This window comes from Ipomoea nil, unplaced genomic scaffold (genome assembly GCF_001879475.1).
Source record: "Ipomoea nil cultivar Tokyo-kokei standard unplaced genomic scaffold, Asagao_1.1 scaffold2792, whole genome shotgun sequence".
Taxonomy (NCBI): domain Eukaryota; kingdom Viridiplantae; phylum Streptophyta; class Magnoliopsida; order Solanales; family Convolvulaceae; genus Ipomoea; species Ipomoea nil.
This window is the reverse complement of record NW_017619220.1, coordinates 143,787-167,438: the sequence shown is the minus strand read 5'-3', so window position 1 is coordinate 167,438 and position 23,652 is coordinate 143,787. Positions and strand designations below refer to the sequence as shown.

At 35.8% G+C, this 23,652-nt stretch overlaps 1 protein-coding gene across 1 annotated transcript; it reads right to left on the bottom strand.

The window, feature by feature from the left end:
• Positions 1–15,249: 15,249 nt before the first annotated feature.
• Positions 15,250–17,497, bottom strand: LOC109157750 (L-type lectin-domain containing receptor kinase IV.1-like). Its single transcript, XM_019305589.1, has one exon. The coding sequence runs from the start codon at positions 17,495–17,497 to the stop codon at positions 15,464–15,466; it is 2,034 nt and encodes a 677-aa protein (XP_019161134.1). The 3' UTR covers positions 15,250–15,463.
• Positions 17,498–23,652: the final 6,155 nt, after the last annotated feature.

The window sequence follows — 23,652 nt, the reverse complement described above, 5'->3', positions numbered from 1 at the left end:
AATTCTCAAAAGCATTAATATATTTTTTTTATTACAAAGATAATTTTATTACTATTTAAGTACTCTATAATTACTTTCAATTCTTAAATTTCTTATTCTCCATTATTAATTTAATTACAATTATCCTTATTTTACTTAATTTCTTAATTCTATTATTATCTTAATTATAATTAATTCCTTAATTCATCCTTCTTCTTCTCTCTCTTTTTTTTTTTTTTTTTTTTTTTTTTTTTTTTTGGGGTCAAACTAATTCCTTAATTAGTATAAAAATAAAAAGAAGGAAACGACTACCTAATAACAATATTGTAGTACACTAAGTTTTAAAATCTATTTAATAGTTTTCATTTACAACGATTTTTACCTTTTTGTATATTCATTGAATAAAAATGATTTTTGATTGTAAAGAAAATTTTATTACCATTTAATACTTTGTATTAAAGATTTGTTATACTATTAATTATCATTATAATGATAATTTTGAAAATATTTTATTTATTATAAATATTAATATTTTGGAAGATTTGCGTATATTTATTTTGATTATAAAGATAATTTTATTACAATTTAAATACTCAGTAATTACTTTCAATTCCTTAATTTATTATTATCCATTATTAACTTAGTTACAATTATTTTCTCATGTTACTCAATTTGTTAATTCTATTATTAGCTTACTTTTAATTAATTTTTGAATTATTATAATAATAAAAGGAAGGAAATTATCGACTACCTAGTAATAATATTATAGTACACTCAATTTTAAAATTTATTTAATAGTATGTTTTCCTTTACATGATTTTATTAATGAAAAAAATGATATTTTGATTATAAAGACACTTTTATTACCATTTAAATACTCTTTATTAAATATTTTTGATAGTGTTAATTATCATTATTATTATAATATGTACCAAAAAAATTAACAATATAATGATTATTTTTGTTATAAATATTTTCATTATGACCATTAATCTTGAGTCTCTTCATTTGCCTTCCACTTATTACATTGTTTATGATTAAGGATATGAAAGGTTGTATGGATTCTTTATAAATTGATAGTGAAGGCTAATGAAATGATATGGTTGTTGTGACCTACATTTGGTGTTCTTCTTCTTCTCCTTTTTCTCTCTTTATACATACACGCATATACATACATACATATCTCCAAGCTATTACCGTGCAATCATCACGCGAGAACTAACGAGTTGATAGGCAGAATTACAACACGTTATCAGCACGAATTGCCAATATATTCCTCGATGAACGGTATGCTCGAACCTATTATAATACATGTTTTATATGGCACATGTTGATTCTACACCTCTTGATATGATTATGAAATGCATGATTGATATGATACATATTGATTCTAAATTTTGAAATATGAATTGCTCATACTAGTTCGTATATGTATGATTGTGTAAATTCCTGAATATATATTTCCAATTTTATTTTTGATTCTTAAAATTGAAAGAAAAGCATGTGATATATATGTTTGTGTAAATAGATGGGGCTTTTCATATGAAGATGCAATGTATGTATACATATTATTTTCATTTCGCATACTTTGTATGTTATATACCCTATGTTGTAATGCATTATTATGCTTTTATGGTATGTCATTTGCATGTGATTAGCAATTCGTTTTTGTGCCTGATTAGGCAATGAATGAATGGTTTTTAATTAAGATTGTTAAAGTTTATTTTGTGGAAGCTTAAGAGTGAGTAAGACTTTAAAACTTAATTGATGACTTGGGAGCATCAATTCGGTGTATTGGAGAATGAAACACCACTCGTTACCTGTAGCGCGAGTTGATGCTATAAACACGAGTCGATGCTTGCTGCATCAATTTGGTGTTTTGCACCGATTCGTGCCTTGTTGCTTGTAGCACGAGTTGATGGTATAAACACGAGTCGATGCTTGTTGCATCAATTTGGTGTTTGCCTCACCAATTCGTGTTGCACCATTTCAGTTTTTGTGTATATTCGAAAGATCAATTTGTTTTCTGATTTTATCTGTTGACTTCATCTCGGAAAGTTCATTTTGCATCTAGAAGATGTTAAATTCCTTATTTTGATATAAACATGTGATATTATGAATGTATATGAGAACATATGATATATGTTTTGTAGATTACGTATTCAATTGTCAAATGTGATTTTATTGATCTCGCTCATGTCGATAGCAATTATTTCATTTGGGCTTTGGATATTGAAATATTTTTTTGGCATCCAAAGAATTGAGCCAAGCTTTTGTTGCTAAGTCACAGAGCACCGATGCCCAGAAGGCACAAGCTCTCATTTTCATATGTCACCACTTGAACCACCATCTTAAAAATGAGTATCTGGTTGAAAAAGAACCCCTTGAATTAATGGAAGTCCCTGAAGGACTATTCCGACCAAAAGTCATCAGATGTTCTTCCCCAAGACACATTTTGACTAGTTTAATCTCATGTTTAATTTTAAGATTATAAGTTAGTGATTAACTATAATTCAGCTATGCACAAAATAGTCTTAGAAGTGAAACTCTAAACAAGTAGTTTTAGAGAAATATTTAATTGAAAAGACATTGCCAACTTTTCATGAGAGTAATTTGTACTCCAGCAGTAGTACAACACAAAATTATGAGAAGTATCCTAAGCTGATTTGAGCACTCCTTGTAGCTAAGAAACATAACTAGTTGTTGATGAAGAATCAAAATGCATGTCTGGTTGATTTTGCACAGGTGCCTGAAGCACATAATGTTACCTAGTTGAGTAACTTCATAAGGGGTTGTGGTCGAGATTATAACCAGTGTGGTATGAGTTTCGAGCTCAGAATAAGAAATAAAGTGATCAAGATATTCAAGGACGACCAAACTTATCGAGGCAAAATCTTAGCCAGAAGCAGATTTGCTAACAATGTGGGTCTGAAGGGCATTGATCCCTACGTGCCGCACACCAAAGCATTTGGTCATCGGAGAATGAACATCATCTTGATGATTCTAGCTAATTTGCCTGAAGCAAATATTGCGATAAATTGTGATAATGAAATGATAAGGTATTGATGAAGAAATGATTGGTGTCATGATAATGTTTTTGAACAATGCATGAAAATATATTCATGGCCAAAAAAAGGTTAGTTTATGCCTGAAGCATGAAGTATCCGAGTAGTTAGCTCATTCTTGAAGCATTCGAGAAGTTAGCTTATGCTTGAAGCATCCGAGAAGTTAGTTTATGCCTGAAGCATCCGAAAAGTAAATTCATGACTGCAATATTCGAAAAGTTAAGTTATTTTTGGACGCAAATTATTATGAGGGCAAAGTGATTTTACTTTGCTGATTTTACTACTGGATTAACTATCTGAAATGTACTATTCGGGAAGTTTACTTCTCAGAGTTACTTCTCTTAATTTGCATGCGTATTTACTCAATTTTGTTCTCATGCATGCAACATGACTCTCGTATGCAATTGACTGGTTGTTAATTCAAAATTGAATTATTATTTTTTCTATAAATCCTATATCAATCCCGGAAGGATTTCTATTATCAATAAATTATGATAATCATCTTTTGACTAAATTTATGATGTCAACATGACAAAATCCTCTCCAAATATGGCTTAGTACAATTCTGTGCTGTTTATGGAGTGGTATACTCCTTTATAAAAATGTTCTTTGACTTATTGTCATACATGATATGATTGATTTAGATATTATTGGTTTGAAAGCTAGAAGCGAATTATATCATATCAATTTGCCCGAAGCTAACGAGAGAATGGATCATATCATATCAATTTGCCTGAAGCAAACGAAGGACTAAATTATTTCATATTAGTTTGCCCGAAGCAAATGAGGGAATGAATTATATCATGTGAATTTGCACGAAGCAATTCCCAAACCAGTGAGTGAACTAATGTAAATTTGAGGATAAGGATTTTTGGGAGATCTTGAAGATATATTTTATTTGACAAGCTTCACAGCTTCCCTATGATTGTTATGTACCCTTGTAATATCAATTGATATGTATGCTTTCATATCTGATTATTTTTTTTTTTTTCTTGTTGGGGACATCAGTTTTATATGCTATTGTGGTTACCACAATCTGACCTACTGCATATCATAATTATTTCCCCTAGAACCTAGTACGTGGTATAAAACCAAACATTTCCCATCTGCATTTTATTCACAGTGTGCAGTCTTTTTTCTATATCACCACCATAGCGTACCTTTGTGGGCATGTATATGTTGATTATAAACATCCGTCTGTTATTTAAATTCTTAGAGCTCATGATAAGGGATCAATATATAATTAGGTCCGCTGACTGCACACTTTATGAAGATCATTTCACGGCATTAGGGGGAGATAAGATCTCAAATTTTATAGAATGCCGAGAAATTCTATGAATGGTTGATCTTCAATATTTAAATCCACGTACTAGGTAGACTGAACTAGAAGTTCAGAAGAAGTAAACTGAACTAGAAGTTCAGAAGAAGTAAACTGAACTAGAAGTTCAGTAGATAATTAATCTGCCAATATATATACTCATAAAAAGAGTGACTGGGTCCTATATATTTTCCCCAACTTGGACCATATATATCTACCAATGCTCCTTGACGCCAGAAGCGTGGAGACATGTTGGTATAATCCGTGGAAAGCTAAATCTAGTAGAAAATGGTGTCACTTTTGAAATCGCTTAAAGAAGTATGTCGTGAAGACATTCGTCCTGAAGGCGAAAACCCCAGTAAAATTTTAGGTGCACCCAAAATTATAATACTGGGGATGCGGAACGACGAGATAAAAATATCTTTGGGAAATGTCTAGAGTCTGGTTGAATTAGAAATTGCCATTATTTTATATATATGGGAGAAATTTATGAAAAATGTTATAGTTGTCGACAACAAAATTGGCTTTACAAATTGTTCTCGTTATATGAGAATCTGGATCCAGAGCTAGGCACCAGTTGTGCCTTGGTATTTTTTATGTATAACGAAGCAATTAAGGCATGTACAGCTCAGCTCGCTAAAATTGTATTCTCTTTATAACACGTACACCATTTAATGTTAACCCTGTAGGTTACAAATGGGTGTTTGTACGAAAGAGAAATACAAACAATATGGTGGTATGATATAAAGCGAGACTGGTAGCTTAAGGGTTTACGCAGAGACCCTGAATTAATTTTGATCAAATATTCTCTCCCACAACATATGGCATTACGTTCCGCAAATTAACATTATTGGCAGTGAATTATAAATTTAGATATGCAGTTGATGAGTGTCATGACCGCAAACTTACCGGTCGTTAGACGCTAATATTTATTTGTAAATCCCTGATGGATTCAAAACTTTTGAAATAAGGAAAGTGAAAAATGGCAACGTGTATCATTAAACTACTAAAGTCTTTGTATGACTTGAATATTATTGACTGGGTGTTTTCCTCCCGAAGAAGGAATATGCAAATATGTACCATTATGTGTTTGTTAAAGAATTGCTAATGGAGTTATTTGTTTATTATCTCAGTCGGTAATGATGATTTAAATGTTATTGAAACACATAGAGAGCTTGGTGATATCAGCTCATGCCGAAAGATGAAGTTTTGAAATAAAAGACTTGGAAATCCAAGTATTGTCTCGACCTGAAGATCGAGCTTCTCCTTGAAGAAGTCTTATACACCAGTTAGCCTACTTGAAAAATATCTTGAAGATGTTTTATATAGACAAGTATTATTTACTTATCACATAAACGGTTGTCCAATAATCTCTTGAAGTAGATAAATGACCATTTAGACTCGAAGATTATAATGAGGATATTTAGGGACTGGAAGTCCATTACTTCATTGCTATTGGAGCACTATTATTGAACTAGAAGTTCCATAATCGCATCATGCCTGATATTGAATTTGCGATGAAATTGCTAGCAACATTTAGTGTTCCCCCTACAATGAAATTGTAAATGATATTTAACATATCCTCCAGCACCTTCGAGGTACAAAGTTTTTGACGTTTATGTGAGAAACCCATATGTGGTTTTGATGGGAAACTTGGGCAATGGTTCTTTTATTTGATCCATATGATGCCAAGCCCAAAACTGGTTATGCTATATTTTTACCCCCAATGTCCCATATGAGGACAAATAAGATTGTGTTGCACAAGCAAGTAATAGTTTTGTTAAGGGGAACCTTACAAAACATGTTGCACCTAAATCCTTCTACACACATGAACTCTAGAAGAGTTGTAAAATTTTGTTGAGAATGTTTTCCCCACTGGACAATCTTGCAGATATGTTCACTAAGTCTCTGCCTACATCCACTTTTGAGTAATATGTTTATAAAATTGGGATGCGTAGGCTTAGAAGATTGTTATCTTCAGGGGGAGCGATAACCCCTAGCTGTGTTAGAATGGACAATCTAGAGGACTTTTGATATCCTGAAGATTATGCTACGAAAGCATATGGTTGTACTCTTTTTCCCTTAGCTAGGTTTTTCCCACAGGGTTTTCTTAGCTAAGGTTTTTAATGAGGCAACCGATGTTGGTGCACTAGAGTGGATAGTCCTGAAGACCCTTGAAATCTTGAAGATTAAGCCCAGAAGGTTTATGGTTGTACTCTTTTCCTTGGCTAAGTTTTTTCCCACTGGGTTTTTCTTAGGCTAAGGTTTTTAATAAGGCTACCGGTGCAACACAATAGTTTAACATACTTTGTGTACTCTTTTCCTCATCTAGTTTTTCCCACTGGGTTTTCTAGCGAGGTTTTTAACGAGGCATGAGTGTGGTAAGATAATGGCCAAGGGGGAGTGTTATAAATATTTTCATTATGGCCATTAATCTTGAGTCTCTTCATTTGCCTTCCACTTATTACATTGTTTATGATTAAGGATATGAAAGGTTGCATGGATTCTTTATAAATTGATAGTGAAGGCTAATGAAATGATATGGTTGTTGTGCCCTACATTTGGTGTTCTTCTTCTTCTTCTCCTTTTTCTCTCTTTATACATACACGCATATACATACATACATATCTCCAAGCTATTACCGTGCAATCATCACGCGAGAACTAACGAGTTGATATGAAGAATTACAACACTTTTGAAAATATTTTATTTATTGCAAATATTAATATTTTGAAAGATTTGCGTATATTCATTAGCTAAAAAAATATTTTGTTTGATTATAAAGATAATTATCATTTAAGATTTTATTCTAAAGTAATCAAAGAAAGTGCACGGGTAACTGATATTATTTCAATTAAAAAAAACATATAAAATCATTGTAAGAAGAAATTCTCTATATTTAATTAGCATAATAAATTTAGATGATAAATACAGTTGGTAATGACCATGTGTTATTTACTTATTTAGATGGTAAATAGTATATGGTATTTACCTATATAAATTACCCTAATAAATGGATTAACATATATATGGATCAATATTATAAAAAGCGGGCGAAACCTTTTATGTAAGATATATTTGGAAAAGTATCAATTAATTAATTAAAATATAATAGGAAAATTATATTAGAAAATGTATTAGCAAAAAACAAATCTAAAAGTCAAAATAACGCTCCCCGGTGACTGTGAACAACTTCCTTCCAATTGAACCCCGGATCACCCTTCATAATCATACCCTCATACGTAAAAACAAACACCACATATCACTCTAAATCACCCAGTTAAGAAACTCATCGTCCGTAATCAGAACCAACGGCGAGCAAATAGTGTAATTTTGAAACTCAAAAATTGTGTTGCAATTGCATTTCTATGAAACAGGACAAAATTAACATAATCACTAGACTACCTAAAACAACACATATCACACTAATCACTCTGTTAAGGAATATAGCAAGGTTAGTTGATGCCTGAAGCCACAATATTATTCAGAAAAATCGAAAATAAATGGCAGATGATATAAATTTAAAATAAATGGTCAAAGAAAACCAACATTTAAGAATATTGGTAAAGAATCACATATATTGGAAGATTATGAACATATTAAAAAATTAATGAATCACATTAATCAAGATTCTTCCAGTATTTTCACGCACGTTCTCCTACCCAGCGAACTGCAAGGGTAAACTCGTCATAGCGCACCGGAATAAGGGAAATCATATTGTTGTGTGTTTTATTTGTGTAATTGGTGCATTATTAACCTTACTCTGGTGTATTTGTAGATTCCCATTAGTGCCAAGTTTAGGTGCGGCAACGCCTTCCCGTGTGGTCAGTACGGCCGCACCAATTGTTATACAAATATACACCATCCATGTTATGAAATGCATAGGAAAAAACATACACAAATTAGGTACGCATCACCAAAAACATGCCATTAGATATGAATAAGTACACCATACAGTGTTCGGGAATACACTATTGGTGTGTTTCACTGTGGTGTGTGTTAGGAACAAATGTATTTAGATTTTGATAATACCAAACTGCCTTAGGATGTAGACCCCTATTTTTCGTTTAATAGAAAGTCTCGTATGACATATGCATGAGATGTTAAATCATGCACGAGACTAGTAGAATAGGTATACATGAAGATTCGAAGATGATCGAAAGATGCTTTCAAAACGAAAGAAGGATTAAAGCAAGTCTCAGATGGACTGCTTCGACAAAAAAGAACTTTCGTTTAAGAAGAAAGGACGAAAGATGATGACAATCTTTTGTGCCTAAACAAACAAGTCGAGGATAGACTTGTTGAAAGACAACCCTCGTTAAAGGAAACAATGAGAATGTTGTCCATGAATCAGTTGGGCAAATCATTCGGACAAAAAGTGTCCAAGGAATGATTTTTACTAAAGACAAGGAGCATTAAAAGACTTGTACTATTTTGTCAGAGAACAAGGACAAAAGTCATAATGCTTTTGGCTCCAACGGTTACACAGTACAAGTGCATTTAATGCCCAATGCCCACTGAGTAATACACACTGGTTATTAGGTTTGAAATTTTCATCTCCCTCCAACAGATGGATTTTTCCACCTATAAATACCTCTACCTCTCTTTACCATTGAAGAAGGGGCTGGTTAACTCACACTCTCAATCTAAAGAAAAGCTCTTCAAAGCAGTTCTATCTACTTAGCATTTCATAACCAGTGTCTGTTGTGAAGTTTTTCAAAGGCATATCCATCCTCATACTTCACAACCTGAAGCTGTATTGTTCTTTTCTCAAGTGAAGATCTACTCAGACATCAAGACAAGCTTCAATCTGTTGGAGAAACATCAAATCTCTTTTCCAACATCTCAGCTCAGGAAGTAGTTGATAGAGGCGGAGTAAACTCAAGGAGTTGAAAAACCTTTCAAGTGGCTGTCCGGCTTAGTGATCAAGGAAGCCGGCTTGAAGTAGTTTGTACTAGGGGTGATAGTGCAAACCCCTTTCACGAGTTGTGAAAGAAGAGTGGAGTAGGCACAGTTGGCCGAACCACTATAAAAATCTCTCTGTCTCTCTCTCTTTACTTATCGCTTTTACTTTCGTGTTCTGCATATCATATCATATCATATCGACCAACGCATTATCTTTATAAACACGAAAGAGTGCAAAGAAAACTTAACCTAAAACAATATTTCCGCTGCACATATCTCCGAAAGGAGAATAATCGAAAAAAAATCGATTAGAGTCTATTCACCCCCCCCCCCCTCCCTCTAGACTCTCTCTGGCCCTACCGGGACCAACAGTGTGTTTTATTACACTATTGGTGTATGTCGTCAACACTGTTGATGTATTCTGGAATCCGACCGCTATAAATGGCCACTGTAATTACCATAACACACCCACTTATCAAAACGCGCAAAAATCCTCAAAATTAGCCACTGCCGTTAGATTAAACTGATTCAACGACACATATACGACCACACCGCCACACCTAATGACATGACCACATATGAGCGTTCTTCTATATATATATATATATATATATATATATATATATATATATATATATATATATATATATATATATATATATATATATATATATATATATATATAATTCCAGGAATGGTCCTTGGCAATTTATATCACCCACCACGGCGCACATAACAATGTGCGCACAGTCACAAAACGCGCGCGTTTTAATTGCTGACGTCACTCCGTCCGTCCAAACGGCCAAAATCCCATTATGTGTATTCAGTTAAAAGTTTATGTGTATTGTGTTATGAGTTTTTGTGTATTCAGTTAAGAGTTTCTGGGTATTTAGTTAAGAGTTTATGTGTATTCAGTTAAGAGCTTCTGTGTATTTAGTTACGAGTTTCTGTGTATTCAATTAAGAGTTTCTATGTATTCAATTAAGAGTTCCTGTGTAGTGTGTATCATGTTAGATTATGTGTATTTAGGTATGAATTTCTGTGTATTCTGTTATGAGTTTATATGTATTCGAAACATATAATTTTTTTGGACCATGCACCAAAACGACGTCGTTTTGGGTAGGGCGCGGCACACAATGCATTGTGCGCCCTGGTGCACGATATAACGATTGCCTTGACTATTGATATTTACCCATTTTTATTCTTTGACTTTCAATTGGACCATAAATGGTTCCTTAACTATTGATTTTCACTAATTTTCATCCCCAACTTTCAATATGACCATGTTCCCTAGACTATTGATTTTGTTCTAAATTTGGTCCTTCAGTTAAATATCAATTTAATAAACATTAAATTTAAGAATAATAATGTAAAAATTAGCTTGTTGTTGAGGTGGACAAATTGAGTTCATAAATTTAATACATTGAGTTTATCATTGTGAAAACTACATTTTTATATTATTACCCTTAACTTTAATGTTTATTAAAATGATATTTAACTAGAGGACCAAATTTGAAAAAATTTAATAGTCAATGGACTACTTATGGTTAAATTGGAAGTCAATAACGAAAATTGATAAATATCAATAATCAATAGACCATTTATAGTCCAATTGAAATTCGATGGATAAAAATTAGTAAATGACTCTGCTCTTTCTTGTAATTCTTTTACTTCTTCGTTTGATTTAAGACTTGGTGATATTAAAGAATTGGCATCCACGATTGGCGATGTCGAATTCAGTTTTGCTAGGCGATCTGCGAATCGTGCCGCCTACATTGTTGCTCGGGAGGCCTTTTCAGTGTCAAGTTGCGGGGAGTGGTTTGATACACCTCCCTCTTTCCTTTTATTAGGACTCTATGTATATGAGTCTGTTTAGAACTTCTTATCCTTGTCACACTGTGACTCTCTACTTCTTATCATTGTCACACTGTGACTCTCTATTCTATATATTCACATCATCTGATCTCATTGTAATCAAGTTCAGAAAATATAATACAATCAGTTCTCATCTGGTATCAGTTAGCTAGGGTTTTGTGATTCATAAAATTAAGAAGATGCAGCGCTGCGATGGCAACCTTAATTACTGTGGAGGTCAGCAACGTGGCTTCGATGATCCGTGTCAAATCTGTAAAGGTTTCGGCCACACAGGAGTCAATTGTTTTTGGCGCTATGATGATCCGTGTCAAATTTGTAAACGTTTTGGTCACACGGGAGCCAATTGTTTTTGGCGCTATGATGATCCGTGTCAAATTTGTAAACGTTTTGGTCACACGGGAGCCAATTGTTTTTGGCGCTATAATGATCCGTGTCAAATCTGCAAAAGTTTCGATCACATGGGAGTCAACTGTTTTCGGCGATATTCAGGGGCTCCGGGTTCTCAAGCTAATTTGGTGTTTCAGAATGGTTTAGTTGCTAAAACCTCGTCAAATTCTCATACTTGGGTTCCGGACACTGGAGCCACAAATCATGCAACTCCGAACGTCGCTGCTCTTTCTACATCGGAGAAGTACACTGGTAATGACACTTTACGTGTCGGTGACGGTATGGGTTTATCTATTAGTCATGTTGGCCATGCCTCTTTTAATACCCCTTCTAGATCATTTACATTGTCTGATATACTTCACGTTCCGCGTTTGTCTAATTCTTTATTATCTGTTCAGAAGTTTGCATCCGATAATAAAGTCTTTTTTGAGTTTCACCCCTCATTTTTTGTTGTAAAAGATATCAATACCAAGGAAATACTTCTTCGGGGCAATAGTTCGGGGGGACTATACACACTTTCATTACCTAGTTCGTCTCCGTCAGCGTTTATTTCCGCTCGTGCCTCGGCTTCCACTTGGCACAATCGTCTAGGTCATCCTCATAACCGTGTTCTTAGCCATATACTTCGTTCTTGTTTGGTTAGTGGGTCTCGTGATAATATTCGTTGTCATAATTCTTTATGCAATGCGTGTCAATTAGGCAAATCTGCCCGTTTTCCCCTCCCCCGTGTTGCTTCCTCTAGTTCTCAAGTCCTAGATCTTATTTACACAGACATTTGGGGTCCTGCGCCCACTTTATCTACTTCTGGCTTCCGTTATTTTGTGATCTTTGTGGATGACTATTCCCGTTATACATGGTTCTTTCCTATGAAATTAAAGTCTGATCTTTATGTCATCTTTGATAAATTTCGTACTCTTGTTGAACGGTCCTTTAATTGCAAAATAAAGGCCATTCAGTCTGATTTAGGTGCTGAGTACAAAAAGTTGCATTCTTTGTTTGTTCAATTAGGAATTCAACATAGACAATCCTGTGCCTATACACATGAACAGAATGGTCGTGTTGAACGAAAACATCGTCACATTGTTGAAACTGGTCTGGCTCTTCTAGCTCATGCCTCTGTTCCTTTGAAATTTTGGGATTTTGCCTTTGAGACTGCTGTCTATTTAATTAACAGAATGCCATCTTCTGTATTAAATAACTCCAGTCCTCATCTCCTGTTACATAAATCCCCTCCTTCCTATCTTTTTCTTCGTGTCTTTGGGTGTTTATGCTACCCTCATCTTCGACCATATAATCGTCATAAGATGTCATACAGGTCTTCTCCATGTGTCTTCCTAGGTTATCCTGAGTCCTTTAGGGGGTACAGATGCATGGACTTACATACTAATAAGATTTACACATGCAGGCATGTCAGATTTGATGAAGAAGTTTTCCCCTTTGCTACTAAAACTTCTTTGCAGGATCTATCTACTCCGTTTTCTGGACCTTGGGCGGAATCTGTTCTCAGTCACAGCACACCTATTCCTGCCGTGTCCAATGATGAGCTGCCAGAACCGCCGCTACCTGCTTCATTCGAACCAGCCGTGGTTCCTGGACAGGCTGCCTCGTCGGGTGATCCTGTGGAACCTGTTGCTCGCCGGCGAGGCCGTCCACGTGGGCGGTCCATCATGCCCAATGTCCGTACTCACTCTATGGCCACTCGCAGCAACGCAGATGCTCCTCTTTTTGCTCTAGCAGCTCAAGTGCATCCCACGGAACCCACATGTTACTCTCAAGCTGTCAAATATCCTGAGTGGCGTGAAGCCATGGACCAAGAATTCAATGCTCTCCTGCATAACCACACATGGTCTCTAGTTCCACCCACTGCAGGTATGAATATTATTGGCTGTAAATGGGTGTTTCGTACGAAGAGAAAGGCTGATGGTGCTATTGAAAGGCATAAAGCCAGGCTGGTTGCGAAAGGTTTTAATCAGGTTCCAGGTCAGGACTTCTTCGACACTTTTAGTCCAGTGGTAAAGCCTACGACTGTAAGACTCCTTCTATCTCTAGCTTTATCATCTGGGTGGTCTATCAAACAGCTAGATGTTCATAATGCTTTTCTGAATGGTAATCTGGCTGAAACAGTTTATATGAAGCAACCCCCTGGTTATATTGATGCTAACTTCCCGAATCATGTTTGTTTGTTAAAAAGATCTCTGTATGGGTTAAAACAAGCTCCCAGAGCTTGGTTTAATCGACTACATACGTTCTTACTATCGGTTGGCTTTCAAGCATCCAAGACAGATGTCTCTCTGTTCTATTACTCTAAAGACTCTGCTTTGGTTTATCTATTGGTGTACGTGGATGACATTCTTGTAATGGGAAGTGATCAAGGTATTATGTCTCAGCTCTTGTCCAAACTGTCTGCTACATTCAAAATCAGAGATCTTGGTGAACCAAATTTTTTTCTGGGTATTGAAACAGTTAAGAGTGACAATGGGATTATTTTATCTCAACAACGGTATATGAATGATATTTTAAAACGGGCTGGAATGTCTGAATGCAAACCCCTTTCTACACCTATCTCTGTCTCGAAAACTGTCCCCTTCAATTCAGATCTATATGATGATCCCACACAGTACAAGAGTCTAGCTGGAGCACTGCAATATCTCACTGTCACACGACCTGACCTATCCTTTGCAGTTAATCAGTTATGCCAGCATATGCATGCCCCCACCATATCACACTGGGAGCAGCTCAACGGGTACTCAGGTATGTTAAGGGAACAGTTGATCATGGTTTACGCATACGACGGTGCTCATCTAGAGACATTCATGCTTTCTCTGATTCTGATTGGGCTGGTTGTCCTGACGATCGAAAATCCACGAGTGGTTTTGCTGTTTTCTTGGGGAGTAATCTTATATCATGGGTTTGCAAGAAACAGAGAACTGTTGCCAGGTCATCCACTGAGGCTGAATACAAAGCTCTTGCAGATGTTTGGGCTGAGGTTCTATGGATTATGTCATTATTGCGTGAGATACAGATTCCGGGTATTTCCATTCCAAAATTATGGTGTGATAATCTAGGAGCTACATATATGAGTGCCAATCCAATCTTTCATGCGCGCACCAAGCATGTGGAGATTGATTATCATTTTGTTCGTGATCGAGTAGCTTCGGGCGATATCCAAGTCAACTTCATCTCCACAAAGGATCAACTTGCTGATATCTTCACCAAAGCTCTGCCTGGACCTAGATTTTCTTCCTTAAGGTACAAGCTACAGGTTATTAGTATACACTGTGCTTGAGGGGGAGTATTAGGACTCTATGTATATGAGTCTGTTTAGAACTTCTTATCCTTGTCACACTGTGACTCTCTACTTCTTATCATTGTCACACTGTGACTCTCTATTCTATATATTCACATCATCTGATCTCATTGTAATCAAGTTCAGAAAATATAATACAATCAGTTCTCATCCCTTTGTTGAATGTCTTGTTGACGATTTAATGAATTAATTTCATATCTTCAAAAAAAAAAAATTACTGAATGACAATATAGTAAAAACACCATTCATGGAACCAAAATTAACTACTATATTTCCAAGCTTCCAATCTTCAAATTGCAACGAACCTTCAAAAATTCATTGTTATTCCAAACTTCTCCAATAATTACAGGATAGAAATAGCAAGGTTTTAATATAATTTGAAAAACTTCTAAAATAAAGTAGTTTTGTCAAAATACGTCAACACTAAAAATACATTGATAGTGAAATACTGTTACATTAATAGCTGGCATGATATTTAAGGTACAAACCAATGATTAAGGAAATACACTACTTTATTCTTTTCTCAAATACTAATCGATTAGTAGGCTAAATCTATACGGGCAATAGACGACTTTATTGATCCCTGATCATGCAACATGAAACATGCATACTCAATCTTCATTTGAATCAGCGGCCTCCAGAGAGAATGGAGTCTGTGCTTAAGGAACAACGTGAGCACGTCTTGTTCCCAGATGATGATGAAAGTGACACAACAAAATCATCGAAGCCTTGACCTTGGGCAATTGTCAAGCCAGCAATGGAGAGACTAAGAGATGATAGTTCCGGTGGAGCTATAGAGCCCTCTAAATACATAACCACTTGTCGCATGGTTGGCCTAAACGTTGGCTCCAATAGAGAGCACATCAATCCAAGCTTTAAAACCAACTCGACATCTTTTACAACATAATCTTCTCCAAGAGTACGATCAACGACACGCAGAATTTCACCTCTATTCCACCAAGAAAAGACCCATTCCACCAAAACGATATCGTCGTTTGGCGCTTGTGGTTCAATGGGCCTTCTACCACACGTAACTTCAAGCAAGAATGCTCCGAAAGCAAAAACATCAGTGCTCGTCGTGGCCTTGCCCGTTTTGATGTGCTCTGGTGCGAGGTAGCCTAGTGTTCCAACTACATGTGTAGTTTGTGGATCCGTTCCATGGTCGTACAATCTTGCTAGCCCAAAATCTCCTAATCTTGCATTCATTTCGCTATCTAACAACACATTACTAGCCTTTACATCCCTATGAACCACCACTTGTTCCCATTCTTCGTGTAGATAGAGCAATGCTGACGCTACACCTTTGATTACTCCAAATCTTTGGTTCCAACCGAGTGACCAATTTGGTTGCCTATACAAATACTTGTCTAGACTTCCATTGAGCATGTATTCATAGACCAAGAACAACTCCCCTTTACGCCTGCAATAACCAAGAAGTGGAACTAAATTCCTATGACATAGTCTCCCCATACTAACAACTTCAGCAATGAATGCCCTCATCCCTTGTATTGATTGATGAGACACTTTCTTCACAGCAATCTCACATGTGGATTTAGGCAACACTCCTCTGTACACTTTACCAAACCCCCCACTACCCAATACCTCCTTGTCTGAAAACCCCTTGGTGGCAATGTACAGATCTTTGTACTTGAACCTCTGAGGTCTATACTCCACTTCCCAGTCTTCCAGCAACTCTGAGAACTTCTTCTTCCTTAGTACAAAATAAGCCACTACTGAGACAACCATTACTAGGGAAATCATAGAAATCAAAGGCACCCCAATCACTAATATTCTTGGTTTCCTCTTAGGCCCGATTCGCGGGAGCTTTGGAAGTCGAGAGATGTCGAGTGCTCGAGCTATTCCATTGAGTTTAAAGCTCCAACCCAGAAGGTAATGGGTTGATACCACTGCACCCGTAGCTGCTGTGAAGCCAATGGATACAGTTTCATATACGTCCTTTGGAATATCAATGGACCAAGAAAGAATTGGCCTATTTGGTTTACCAACATTCAGGGGAGCAATGGTAACATTCATCTGCTTAGCCCTGCCATCATATTCAACCCAAACTTGTGTTGGCTTTCCACTAACAAGACTCAAGTTACGAAAAGAATTACCATTACCGGTGGCTTCATAGTACCCTGCTGGTTGTGACACAATGGAATTCAGACCATTTATATCAATCCCTACATGGTTTCCATGGATATCATTGAACTCATGGTTCTGGAGAGTGTCTAGCTCCACCGCCACCACATGGTTGGTGGCGTTTCCACTGTTGGTCTGGTTGAAAAGGCCGAGAAAGGGGCTTGGAAACGCCCCTGGAAGCCCCCCTGCTGGGGAAATCGCAAAGGTCATGCCGTGGCCGGCCAAGATCGAATACGCAGGCACTATGGCAAACACAAAGGTAGTGGAGAAAGAGAAAGCCGAGCCATTTTGTGAGTTCTTAAATTTGATTGGGAGGGGATAGAGGGCACGACCTTTCTGCAACTGGGTATCGTTGGTTAGCCTCAATAGGCCATTGGATGTCACCTCTGCTATTCCATCTAGGCTCAGATTGGCCGACCGGAAGCCATTGAAGGTGAATCCAATATCTTCACAAGCTGCAAATCTTAGTAGAATAGCGGAGATCACCACCCCCCACGTTACGGCATTCTTTAGACACATAATTGCACTGTCCAAGAAGTCTTCACAAAACTATAAAGTCTACAATTATTGAATCATCCATCATCATATTAGATCATGTTGGGTGAAAGCGCGTAAAGACCAAGCCTAACACCTACAATCATTATTGTGTAAACTATGGTCCACACAAGTTGTATGGATCATTTTTTGTTTACTGTAAAAATAATGTACATTCAGTATAAAAATAATGTACATTTAGTATATTAAAATGTACTTTTTGTTATGGTCCACATAACATTGTGTGGACCATGATCCACACAATAATTTGCCTAACACCTGACGTTATGCCATGGAACCGTGTTCACCATACACCGTTATCTCTTTTTTTTTTTTTTTTTTTTTTTTTTTTAATTAATTCCGTGACTTTTCTTCTTTATTTTCACATTTTGCGGTTTTACTTTAATTTAAGGTGAACAAAAATTTCGGACATTCATAAATTATGAATTCATGCCTGCACATTCACTTTGGAACCATGCCTACACATTCCCGTCTGAAATCACGGACATTTATAAATTATGAATCCATGCCTGGACATTCACTTTGGAACCATGCCTACACATTCACTTTGGAACCATGAGATTATGAATTTTCTGTTATAAGATTATGAATTTTCTGTTATGAGATTATGAATTTTCTGTTATGCGATTATGAATTTTCTGTTATGAGATTATGAATTTTCTGTTATGAGATTATGAATTTTCATTACATTCATAATTTCGGACATTCATAAATTATGAATTCATGCCTGCACATTCACTTTGGAACCATGCCTACATATTCCCGTCCGAAATCACGGATATTCATATATTATGAATCCATGCCTGCACATTCACTTTGGAACCATGCCTACACATTCACTTTGGAACCATGAGATTATGAATTTTCTGTTATAAGATTATGAATTTTCTGTTATGAGATTATGAATTTTCTGTTATGCGATTATGAATTTTCTGTTATGAGATTATGAATTTTCTGTTATGCGATTATGAATTTTCTGTTATGAGATTATGAATTTTCATAAAATTCATAATCTCATAACAGAAAATTCATAATTTGATCAAACACGCGCCGTTAACTCCACATCCGCGAATTTTTTTTTTTTTTTGCCTAAAAACGACGTCGTTTTGCCTTGTGTTCACTATTCTCGGTGAACACGATTCCATGGCATAATTTGCGGCCTAACACTTGATAGCTGAGATTATTGGGACGGGGCTGGTAAAGGGTTTAAAAGGCTAAGTTGGCCTACGGACTGCTTCGTCGGAGGGGAAAGGCACTACATTGTCTCGCCGGAAACAGGGAAGGAGAAGGAGCCGCTGGTTCGCACTCCATAGCAACGCCGCCGGAGCACTCTGTTCAGCCAGAACAGGGGACGCCGTCGGTCGCCGCCGGTGTGCTCGCTTCTTTCTAGACGGAAGGGAGGATGCCACTGGGCTGATCTTCGCTACTATGCCGGTCAACACCAACCACGCTCGAAAGCTGACCCACTAGCGGAGCTGCTGGACGTCGTCGACCTCCACACACCGCTGCAAGGCTTCGCCGAGGAACTGATCGGAAGGAACAGGGGGCGCTGGCGGATGAAGGACCCAGCTCTACTTCCCCGTCCACCGCGCTGCGGGATGAAGGGCGTCGTTGACCACCACTCACGCTGGAAGAATTGGAAAAGTTGCTACCCAACCTTACTTCCGCTGAAATTCTTTTTTTTTTTTTTTAATTATTATTTTTATTTTTATTTTTTAATAATTGAATAAGCAACCGATTAGCAACTTGCAAAAAAAAAAAAAAAAAAAAAAACCAAATAAACAAATTTAGCTAGTAAATGTGGCTGATTAGACTTTAATTTAGTTCGTGGTGGAAATTGAGCACTTCGCAGTAGTAGATGGTTCTATTTGACTTGTGCCTAAAATTAAAGAAGATTTCATGAATGCAGATACCCTAAGGGCATCCTCAATAGTTGGGATTTTACCCCAGATTTTTGTGAGCCCCAACATCCACATCATCATCCATTATCTCACTCAATCACAAAATCTCTTCTTCCCATTATTTTTAAGTTTTTTCACAACTTTTTGTGGACCCACTAATTTACCATTTCTATATTTTAATTATTTATTTATTTATTTATTATCATTATAATTTATAAAAATTATAATTACAATTATTATTTTTATTATATTTAAATTAAACATATCAAAATTCAAATAATTTTATAACTATAAATTTTTAATGTATCTACATTTAGTTGAAATGATAATTATAAAATTAAATTACTAATAAATATAATATTTAAAATTTAAATTATTTACTACATGGCTAAAACAGATTATATAAACAAAAACAATTTTATTAAAAAAAAAAAAAATTGTGACCGTTGTTGTGCAAGGGCAAAACAACTGCCAAAATATTAAAAATAAAATAACAAAGCTATTTCCCAGCCTGCAGGGATATATCCAAATATACGAATGGGCAGTGGGCGCGGTTGGTCAGTGCTTCAGCTGACAAAAACTGACATAAACCATATATTTGCAGGGAGAATCAAACCCAAAATAGAGCATCCACACTTGTGCATATTATGGGAAGATTTCAGAATTAATTCTTCTCAATGGGGATAATAACAAATGTGGGGTGGGGATAATTGTGGAGATATTCATCCAGCAAAATTGAGGAGAATGGCAGAAAAAGAAGAAAGAGAAAGAAAAGAAAAAAGGGGCTGCTGTGCGCGTTTCGCGCACAGCAGCCCGCCCACACGGGCGCGTGCAAAGCACGCGCCTGACCCTTTAATTTTTTTTATTTTTTTTTTATTTTTGATTTTGATTTTTTTGTTTTTTTTCCTCCCCTTCCCACATTCTCTCTCCTAATCACTCTTACATTATCTCCCAATTCTCCCCAACCATGGTGGATGCTCTAAGAGCATCCATATTAGTTGGGAAGAATATGAGAATAATGTAAGAGTGATTAGGAGAGAGAATGTGGGGAAGAGAGGAAAAAAAAAAACAAAATAAAAAAACAAACGCAAAAAAAAAAAAAAAAAAAAAAAAAAAAAAAAAAAAAAAAAGAACTGTCAGGCGCGTGCTTTGCACGCGCCCGTATGGGCGGGCTGCTGTGCGCTTTGTTTCTTTTTTTCTTTCTTCTTCTTTTTTTGACATTATTTCCTATTTTACAGATGCATTCTTCCCTAATTAATTCTCCCACACATCAATATTATTTTTAGCTTGAGAGAATTATTGGTGAAATAACTCACTATTCTTCACTAGTTTAGATGCTCTAAGTGCATCCACATTAGTTGGGGAGATTTGGGAGATAATGTAAGAGTGATTAGGAAAGAGAATGTGGGAGGGGAGAGAAAAAAAATAACAAAACAAAAATTGAAAAAATAAATAATAAAAACCTAACGCGCTACACGGGCGCGTGCAATGACATTGGCTGTGAGCGTTGTTGTTTTTTATTTTACTTTTTCCTTTTTTTCTGACATTTTCCTTGAATTTGCAGAACAAATATTTTCAAAAATAACCCTACCCCACATTTGTTATTATCCCCACCCAAAATAATTCATCTGACAATAACTCCATAATATCCACTGATGTGGATGCTCTAAGGCTAACATTATCCTGCAAATCTCACTCATTTGCTAAAATGGGCCCCACTTCCATATCATCAAATTTACAAATTCTTTACTATTTATTATATATCCCTGCAAATCTCTTTCATTTTCAAAAATGGTCCCACTTTCATATTATATTATAGATATAATAATAAAATAATATTAAAAGAAATAATAAAATTAAAAAGTAATAATAAGTCCAATATTTGGAAGTAAAAGCTACAGCCTATCGAGAAAGTATATGAACAGATACTACAACCTATCCAATCAAAGTACAAAGAGTGGATAATTGCAAATTCTCTCTCCCCTTGCTGTATTTGCCAATTCTCTCTCATATTGCAAGACACTTGGCTTTAAATAAAAAAAAAAAAAGATTTATCTATCTTGCCATGTCACTTTGCCAATATCAAATTTGCAGGAGTGAGGATAGCCTAAGGGGCGTTTGGTTCACGGAATCTTTAATTACCCCAGGTTTGGTTAAAGTTGTAGGAATTTAACATAAACTTGTTTGGTTGAAGGTTATATTTTAAGTTATATTATATCAATTACTTAAATGCCCTCATAGAAATTGAAAGGTGTAAATTACAAGTTTTTGTTTTCATAATTCAAAATTTAACAAGCTTCTGATGATGATGATGATGATGATGATGATGATGATGATGATGATGACGATGACGATGACGATGACGATGACGATGACGATGACGATGACGATGACGATGACGATGACGATGACGATGACGATGACGATGACGATGGCGATGGCGATGGCGATGGCGATGGCGATGGCGATGGCGATGGCGATGGCGATGACGATGACGATGACGATGATGATGACGATGACGATGACGATGATGATGACGATGATGATGACGATGATGACGATGATGATGACGACGATGATGATGATGATGAGTACTGTTAAGATGCAATTCAATAATAATAATAATAATAATAATAATAATAATAATAATAATTGAATAATGAGGTCTATGTAATGAACATGGTTGTAAAAATCGGTCTAGGTGTCCGCCTAGGCGCTAGGCGCCTTTAGACCGTGGCAATTTCTCGCCTAAGCGCCCCGCCTAGGTTACCGGCCGCCTAGGCGTCCGCCTAGCGCCTAACTCGGCCGATTTGGCCGTCTAGCGTCTAAGTTAGTCGAGTTAACTCGTCCATTTCGGTCGAGTTAACCCGATCGGCTTGGCCTATTTTTTTATTATATATATATGTGTGTATGTATGTGTGTCTGCACGCGCGCATACATATATATAATATGACATATATACACTCGTAGACTAGTTTGATACTTTGAATCTTTTGATGATTGAAGTATTTGAGTATTTCATATTTGAGTATTTTTAATTTTTAATATTGTTTCAATGTTTTTTTTTGAAAATCATTGTTTTGATGTTATAACTTATGAATTATAATTAATTCATTTATTTGGTGTGTTATTTGATTAAATGTTGAAAACAACCTCATTAAAATTGTCAAACTGCAAGTCTACCACTGTTTTTTGGCGCTCGCCTAGCGCAACCTAGATTCCGCCTAGGCGCTAGGCGCTGTCCGGGCACCCGACTAGCGCCTAGCGCCTACTGCAACCATGGTAATGAATAGAAGACAAATAAATGAGGGCAATTTTGGAATATTGAAAAGTAATCTCACATTACCTAATCAAAATTTGGTAATCACATTACCTCAAATATACTCTCATTTCCTACGTGACAGTAATCTTGTATTACTTACCCTCTCAGATTACTTAAACCAAACATGGTAATCTAAGATTACCTTTCTCAGATTACCTTTGATACCTTGAACCAAAGGCCCCCTAAGAGCATCCTTATCAGTTGGGATTTTTTAGGAGTTATTTGTGGGCCCCAGCATCCACCTCATTCTCCACTATCTCACTCAATCACAAATAACTCTTCTCCACATCAGTTTTAAATTTTTTCTCAGTTTTTTGTGGACCCACTGCTGGAAATTATGGAATTTCCGACCACCTGAAAGTGATCTTAAATCAAGTTGAATGTAAAAAATGGTCGGAAATAGCAATAAAGGTTTTTCCGGATACCAAAAGTGGTCGGAACAAGACTTTCGACTTGATTTAAGATCACTTTCAAGTGGTCAAAAATTTCATAATTTCCAGTAGTGACCCCGCCATTTAACCCACTATATTTTAATTATTTCTTTATCTATTTTATTTATAAATTTATATTTTATTTCTTTATCTATTTTACCCCAACATGCATACTGGAATTTGCAAAATATGCAAACTGGAATTGTTAAAACAAAATAAAATAAAAAGATAATTAAAGTTAATTACTTAAAATAAATTAAAGTACACAAAAATTAAAATACAAAACGGTTAAAAATAAATTAAAGTACATAAAAATAAAAATACAAAGCGGTTAAATTAATTACTGTTGTTGCTCCATATATGCTCAACCAAAATTTAATTCAAAAAATATTAAATTTGGCATTTTATAAAAAAAAATTAAAACAATAAAAATAAACAAATTAAAAAAATGGAAACGAAAAGAAG